General features: G+C 32.4%; 2 protein-coding genes across 2 annotated transcripts; both read left to right on the forward strand.

Annotated features, from left to right (window-relative positions):
* The first annotated feature begins 2578 nt into the window (after window positions 1-2578).
* LOC21388112 (non-specific lipid-transfer protein 8) lies at window positions 2579-6008 on the forward strand. Its single transcript, XM_010113649.2, has 2 exons — window positions 2579-3015; window positions 5755-6008. Exons 1-2 carry the CDS (start codon window positions 2678-2680, stop codon window positions 5762-5764), a joined length of 348 nt encoding a protein of 115 aa, XP_010111951.2. The 5' UTR covers window positions 2579-2677; the 3' UTR covers window positions 5765-6008.
* Window positions 6009-7426: 1418 nt separating this feature from the next.
* LOC21388113 (non-specific lipid-transfer protein 4.1) lies at window positions 7427-7783 on the forward strand. The gene has a single exon (XM_010113650.1). It carries the CDS (start codon window positions 7427-7429, stop codon window positions 7781-7783), a length of 357 nt encoding a protein of 118 aa, XP_010111952.1.
* The last annotated feature ends 1008 nt before the right edge of the window (window positions 7784-8791 follow it).

Raw genomic sequence — 8791 nt, forward strand, 5'->3', positions numbered from 1 at the left:
TACAACTTTATTTAAGTTCATGTTCTTTTGTAAAATTTGAGTTTGAACTCGAGTTTGAACTTGAATTTGAACTTGAGTTTGGGGCTAAACTCGAGTTCAAGTTTTACCTTCAACTTGAGTTTAGAAACTCAAACTCAAATTAATAAACAATATTTTTTCTATTCTTAAAAATGTCATAACTTTTTCGTTTTAATTCTGATTAAGATGATTTTTTTTCTATGCATTCACAACGAAAAGACGAATAAAACCACACCCATATACCCTATTAAAATTTTTCATCGCTATTGAGTTTTTATAAAAATACTATCTAAATACAAATTTAAGTTTTGACCCACTCAAACACAAACTCAAAAAGATTCTCAATTTAAATCATACTCAAATGTGCACATTCAAACACAAACTCAAATTACAACTTCAACTCAAGTTATAACTCAAACTCAACTCAAAATTATCACTCAAATCACCATGACTCAAAAATGCAAAATAACAATCCCTTAATCATTCGAGTCAGCATTGATGTTTGTATCTGTTTGATTTAGAATAAATTTACCTGTTTTTTAAAAAAAAAAAAAAAGCAATGTAGCCACCAATGATTGCCTACAAACCAAGGCCTAATAATAGCAAGTGGGCTACTGAAAACAGGAGGGAATGTACGTTACGTCGTCACCGGCCCATACTTGGCCCAGCCAATTATCCATAATTATAGCTCGTTCAACCCAAAGGCCTAATAATAGCAAGTGGGCTTCTTATCTTGCCATCTTGCGACACCTAGCACCATGACATCCTATTGTCTAGCGCAGTCATCTAGCTCTCTCGATGAAGGCCCATGGCATTGTCAATGTCGTGCCACCGGGTCTATTACGACATATCAGTCCCATCTCCTACAAACGGTGTGCCCTTGTCAAGAGTGCTCATTTTTTCCACTTCTAGTCTATCTTAAAATGTGTATAAACAATTATCTTGCTAATTGTTTCCATACTTAACCATTTCAATTTTTTTAAAAGTAATTTACCTGTTTTTTAAAAAAAAAAAAAAGCAATGTAGCCACCAATGATTGCCTACAAACCAAGGCCTAATAATAGCAAGTGGGCTACTGAAAACAGGAGGGAATGTACGTTACGTCGTCACCGGCCCATACTTGGCCCAGCCAATTATCCATAATTATAGCTCGTTCAACCCAAAGGCCTAATAATAGCAAGTGGGCTTCTTATCTTGCCATCTTGCGACACCTAGCACCATGACATCCTATTGTCTAGCGCAGTCATCTAGCTCTCTCGATGAAGGCCCATGGCATTGTCAATGTCGTGCCACCGGGGCTATTACGACATATCAGTCCCATCTCCTACAAACGGTGTGCCATTGTCAAGATAAATAAGAGTGTTTATTTTTTCACTTTTAAAGATCTGTTCGTTTCACCGATTTTGAGTTTAGAATTTGAGTTTTACTACAGTAAAAAAATTTTAGAATTATCTTGCTAATTGTTTCCATAATTAACCATTTCATTTTTTTTAAAAGTAAAATTTGGGAAGAAGATGACTGATTGTTAGGTACTCTTCTTGTGTGTTGGGAAAATAGATTGTTCCAGATTCTAACAATAACGTTTGTTGAATATCCTAATGGCGGGCTTTACCCCTCTGCAAGGATCACGTTACCTCAGCCTCAGAGAATTTGTTAGCGGTCAGAATACTAGCAGGCGTGATTCTTGACACACTAAATTGAGTACAACACTGACAATAACAATGCTATTAATAATTAAGGGTCTGTTTAGTTTGTTGATTTGAATTTTTAATTCGAGTTGAGATGTAACTTTATATGAGAGCTTTTTACCGTAAGAAAAAAGTTAGATATGACTGTTTCTGAGAGCTTTCTACTGTAGCAAAACTCAAATCGGTGAATTTAAATTCTAAGGGTATGTTTTTGGTTCATAGGTTTAAACATAAAAGTTTGAATAAAAATTTAAATTTTATAAGGAAAATTAAACACTGTAACAAAAAACAGTAATTCAAATTTATAAAACAAACGCTCGGTAAGCTCGTCAATGAAAAACTCAACTCTGTTTTTAACACAATAACTAATCTAAACCCTCATACACATTAGATATAGAGTACCCATGATTTTAATTAGTTGTCACGGTTTAGTATATTACTATAATATTAATAACATGAGGGTCATATTGATATATATTATGTAGAAGATAACAAAAAATAAAACGAGCTGCACAGCTCATCTATATGAGGACAAATGACATATAATTCTTTAGTATGTGAAGGTTGAAAGGAAATTGAGTGCAAGAATTAACATAGAAAGACCACTAATATAATTTAGTTCATTTTGTCACCATTACATGAACCGACAAGGAAATCTTATACTTCACCCACCTAACCCTGGAATTATATACATAAGCAGTGAATCATATTAAGCGGAAAAAATAAAAACCCCAAGAATCCAAAATGTCGACTCATTTATTCTTTCTTGCACTCTTTACACCTAAACTTAACAAACAAAATTAACGAGCAAAAGAAATCTCCACAAATTGCCAACATTTCTTACGTTAATCAGCTTAATTCCTTTTTCCCACGAAGCCTTATATATATATAGTGATCGCATGCATAGATCAAGAGAAAATAACAAATATATATATCTATCAAGCTGATCTATAACTAGTACTAGTGCAACAATGTCAAGTCCAAGAGTGGCTGCAGTTTTTGTGATACTTCTTCTCTTGCTTGTCGGTGCCTCGGAAGCCGCGATTTCATGCAGCGACGTGGTCAAGGACCTGCGGCCCTGCCTGAACTATCTTGTGAACGGGTCCGGGAAGCCGCCGACCGCATGTTGTGCCGGGGTCTCGGCTCTGGCGTCCGCGGCCTCGTCCTCGGCGGATAAGAAGGCTGCTTGCGAATGCATCAAATCTTCGGCCAAGAACATCAACTACAAAGCTGATTTAGCCAAGGCGCTCGCTCAGAACTGTGGCATCAGCTTGCCTTTCACTGTTTCTCCCAACCTTGACTGTTCCAAGTAAGTGTAGATACAATGATTTATGTACTGTTCATTTCACTGATTTGAATTTATAATTTAAATTTTGTTATAGTAAAAAACTTTTAAAAACAGTCAAATTTAATTTTTTTTATTACAATAAAAAATTCTCATATAAAATTAATCTCAACTCGAATGAGCGAACTAAACATGCCCTTATATTGGTTATTTTCACTTTAAGATTGATCAATCTTTTATTCAATATTTTGACATAAAAAATTACCGACTATAATTATTATTTATTTTTCTTCATCAAATAAATTTATAAACCAATTACAAATTCACTTATCACATCTCCATAGGGTGTATCATAAATTGTTGCATATCGGCCTATATATTATACGTGAAAATCTCTACCAACTGAATTAAAGCTTCACATGTTAAAAGAATATGTTAATAATAATGCTTCTCATGTTATATTTTCTTCAGTATCATTTCCTACATTGGTTGGACCATTAGAAATTCTATTATAATTAAGCGTAATATCCATGGAAGTCAAATACGTAGGGTGTGGAGCCCACACAGACACAAAATGCTGTAAAATGCTAGAGTTAGTCCAAGAGATGGTTCCTGAATTTTTTTAATCAGTCCTACTTTAGTCCCTAAATTTTCAAATGTGTTGAACTTGCTATTGATTTATCAGTTTGTATCATTTTTGGTCTTTTTCATCAATTGGATATTAAAAAGATTGAACAACCATGAATGATATTTAGGTTTTGTTTTATGTTTTTGGGTCAAGAATCAAGCTCATATTTTGCGTTCTATCAACAATTCTATTTGTTATGTCAGCCTCCCATGCATATTTCATCCTCTTTTTAATAATCAACTGACGAAAAGGACTAAAACTAAAATAAATTAGTAGAACGTAGTTAAGTTGATGACGTTTTAAAAGTTGAGGATCAAAATGAGATTGAGAATAAAATTCAAAAACTATTTGTGAAATTAACTCTAAATACTATGCAGACTGACGACTGCTTGATAAATGGAGTGTGGTTTTCAGAGTTACTAGGTCAAGGATAATAGGGCGTTCTGCATAGTATTAATTATGGGATATTTACATTTTTTACCTTTTATTTTAAGTTTATTTAAGAAGTATAGCTCTAATTTTTAATCTCATCAAATATATACCTTCAAATGATATATTTATTAAGTAAATGTCTACCCTCTACCGGTCAACAATCAAATTTGACTATGAAAATGACGTGAATGCCCTTAAGAAGAATAGGAATAAAAACAAAAATCTAAAAGTTTTTTTTTTTTTTTGCTAAATAATACAAAACAAGTTAAAAGCGAAACAACAATCGTAAAAGTGAAACAATGGTTTTTTTTGCTAAACCATCTCTTTCTTCCCTACCTCCTCCCTCTCCTCTCTTTCTTCCCTCTACCAAGCTCCGTCCATCTCTCTCCTTCATTCTAAATGTGGAATCTCCTCCGCACATGGCGACTGAGCCACCGCATCAACATTAGTTCATAGCCCGCTCCCCTAACTGTCAATTTCAAGCCTTCCTACTAACAAGTCATATACGACAATGATCTAGAGTCACCGACAAAGTCATGCAGATTCGAAGTCACCGTCGTGCGCAGATCAGGCGTCTGATCTACCGCCAACGAACGAGCCACCTCCATATCCGTTGTCATCAATTCTGATTCAACGACGATATGTTGATTGTACTTGCGTTGGATATACTGTGTTGTGACTTTAAATTCTGGTTTTATTCATTTTTGTGTGTGTTTGGAGCTTATTGATGTTGGTTGTTTGTTTAGATTTAAAGATTCGTTTAGTTCGTTGATTTGAGTTTTTAATTTGAGTTGAGATGTGACTTTATGTGAGAGTTTTATTGTTGTAAAAAAATTAAATGTGACTATTTTTAAAAGTTTTTTACTGTAATAAAAGTCGAATTAGTGAAATGAACGGGACTTAAGTATTGAGATTTTGTTTGCAACAATCGGCGGATTGTAGTTGCACCATATTTTGTTTATATTTATTGTTCATTTTTGTTTTTGTATTTGGACAGATTGTTCCGAAAAGCTTTTCTTCTTTTTTTTCGTTTTCTTTTAGAAAAACAAAAAACTTTTAAATTTTTATTTTTAATTTTATTCTCTTTAAGGGTATTTACGTCATTTTTGTGGCCAAAATTGATTATTGACCGGTAGAGGGTAGGCATTTACCTAATAAATCTAATCTAAAAGTACATATTTGATGAGATAAAAAACTAAAAGTATACTTTCTAAATAAACCTAAAAGAGAGGGTATAAAAATGTAAATATCCCTAGTTTTATTGTTACGGAATAGTACACTAGTTTGTGAAACTTTTTCCTTATGGTAAAACCTGATTGGTCATATGTGTAATACTATTTTAATTTCACTACACTAGATTATGTTTAGTATGAATTTAATAGTTAAAAAGCATCATATCTCCAAAAGAAATAAACAATGTTATTAGGCATCGGTAGTGTTGACACCTTCCATTAATAAAAAATGAATCTCGTAGTATCAAGCTCACATGTGAGATTCATATCTTCTATTAATAGTAGTGCTTAACACCGATGATGCTTCTAAACAATTAATTTCTAAAAAGTTATAAAAGTGTATTGTTGCATTTCTAATATTGTCATTCATGTTTTGGACATTTAAGCCATGTCCTCTTGTCTTTACAATTCCAAGTGAGAAATTCCATGTGCTGAGTAAAGTTCTTGCCTCTTTGTACTCTTTTTCTGCAGGGTCGGTTGAAAAGTTGAAGCTCAAGCAAGACCATCGAAGCTTTACTGTGCTTTTGTGTGTGATGATTTGTATTTTGTATACCCGATATATAATAATATATATGTATTATGAGTTTCTAATAAGCCTGAATCTCTAGATATCGTATTTCTGGGAATTCCTCTCGCTGGTTCACGATATTTAGAACATGGTTTGTGCTTTGTTTGTTTGTTTTTTTCCCCATATCATATTTGATATAAATATGTAATTTTGAGTGTCCGAGTTTTGTGTTAATTAAATATGCGATTATTTACTACTGTTAGCGTTTTAAATGATCTTTAACTAATTATATTATATCACATTATAATCAATTATTAATGGACTCAAACTTTAAAGCTGAAAGGATCAGTTATAAAAAAAAATATTCTAAAACTTTAATGATGTTCCACAATATGATTAGGTAGACACTATATTAGATATTACTAAAATTTGACCATTATTTGAAATAATCTCTCAGTAGTAAATAGGTTTTAAAAAATAAAAAAGCTCGTGCTTAATTAACAAATTTTCTAATAAGCGTCAGTTTTACAACTCTTAAACGAACATATATAAAGCTTTCAAAAGCTTATTTACAACTTGTACATAATTCCATCGACATTTTCTAACAAATATCCGGTGCATGAAAACGCGTAGTGTACGTACGTATACTAAAGTTTTCCTAGCACGTAAGTATATATAGTGAGGGGACAATTCGTGATTGCTTGCAAGATTAATATATATACGTACCTTAAAAAATGTATGTCTCTTTGTACGTATAATTATTGCGTATAGGCGTAGAGCTCATCTATATATATGATATACGGAACAAATAATTAACATAAAATTCGTTAGTGCAAGAAGGTTGGATAAAAATTGAGTGCAAGAAATGACATAGAAACAATTGCACTAATTTAGTTCATTTTACAACCAAGTTAACCCGAGAGTGATTTACAAAACTTATAGCAACAAAATCACATTAAGAAAAAAAAAACGTCTGAATTCAAAATGTGGCTCATTTTTTTCTTTCTTGCACTCCTTTTGTAGGAGCCGCTGAGTCAGATTTTTTTTTTTTTTTTTATAGAAAAAAAACAATCAAGAGAAGGTGTGAGCTAAATCAAGATTTTAAAATAAAATGAGAATATAATTATTTTATACTCATATATATATATATTATGTAACTTTTGATCTCTCTATTATTTTATTTTTTCATCTATTTCTATCTTTCTTTTTTTTTTGTCCAAATGAAACAAGCCTCCAATCAAGTTTAATTCACTTTTTAAAATTTAAAGCCTACGAAATTATAAATTTATATAATAGTTTAGTTTTTAGTTTAATTGGGAATTTAAAATTGAACTATTACTGCACTTAAAAGTCAAAATTTAATGTATAGTCTGAACATTTAAAATTTAAATATATATGAGTATACTTAAAGTTTAGATTTAGGAGACAATAGTAAGCTGTTAAACTATCTATATAAAACTTCAATTAATTATGAAATTTCATGGGGTGCAAATTAGAAGGAAAGTTGGGAAAAAAGAGGAGTGGTGGCCTCCACAAACATTTCTTACGTTACTCAATCAGAATTCCTTTTTATCAAGCCTTATATAAGCATAGAAAGAACCTGATAATGAACAAAAATCCACCTTTACATTAAGCATGGAGTTTTCTAGTAGTGAAAAAATTGCAGGTCCAAAAGTGGCTTCAGATTTTGTGCTACTTCTCCTTCTTACCGTAGCATCCGAAGCCACGATTTCATGCAAGCAAGTGGTCCTGCACGTGCAGCCTTGGGTGAGCGGGAACGGGAAGCCGCCAGCCGTGTGTTGTGCCGTGGCGTCCAAGGCGCCGTCCTCAGCGGATAAGAGGGCCGCTTGCGAATGCATCAAGTCTGCGTCCAAGTTTTTTAAGATCAAACCTAACTTGGCCGAGGCTCTTCCGCAGAACTGCGGCATCAAATTGCCTTTTACTGTTTCTCTCAACATGGATTGTTCCAAGTACTGTTCTATTCATGACTGATATTAATATTGGTTATTTTTGCTTTTTAATTGTTCAAAACTCATTTTTGCATGAAAAAAAATCTTTGCCTACTCTAGAAACTGAAAAATATCCTATATTTTTGTTTTCTTAATCAACCACAGGTTGATCACCAGTACAGTAAATTTGCTCAATTACAAATTGACATGCCAACTCTCTTGACCGAGTGTCTCTTAATTATTGTATAGAAATATTTTGTCACGTTTTAGCTGAAAATCACTACTACTACTACTAATAGAGTTCTAGCTTCAATATCAACTTTTTAAGATAAATTAACGTGATTGTGGTATGTGAGTTGTTATTTTTCAAATGTTAAAAATTTTGTTATATTATTAGTGAATTCTGAGAGAGAAAGTGAATATTTTCTGAAACTATTAGTGGATAGAGAGAGAAAGTAAGAAAGTTTGTTGAGTGTGTAATTCTGAAACTATTAGTGAATATTTTCTCACTCTCCCATAAATGTAAACAATTTTACTAAACCACGTAAATCTTTGTCTTCTTTATTTTTTTTAATTATTTGTTCAGTTTTATTTTCTATTGCATGAATGTAGGGGTGTGTTTTTTCCCCAACAAAAACAACTCATGTACCACCAAACATCAATTGAAGATATATAACAAGTGGGCCTAGAAAGACAAATTATACATAGTTCAAACTAGCAATACTTTCCAAAAATGTTCATCTGCAATATTGTTCTTAATCCACTGCAAACAAAGGGAGGAAATAATTACAAGAAGATGCTTTATTTCCTCTGAGCTTAAAGAAACATACACCAGTACACTAACAATCCAACAACAACTAACATAAAAATAAAAAATAAAAATAAAAAGAGAGGAGCCAATATTTCTTGGCCCCTTATATATAGAGGAAGAATAATGAAGGAGATGGAGAAAATATTTCACATATTACAAAAGCCTTGCTAAACTATAGAAACATTAAAATATTGTTACATTATACCCCACAAATTAAGGAAACTAGCTAGTTTCCCCCCC

The sequence above is a fragment of the Morus notabilis genome, unplaced genomic scaffold (genome assembly GCF_000414095.1).
Source record: "Morus notabilis unplaced genomic scaffold, ASM41409v2 Scaffold872, whole genome shotgun sequence".
NCBI lineage: Eukaryota > Viridiplantae > Streptophyta > Magnoliopsida > Rosales > Moraceae > Morus > Morus notabilis.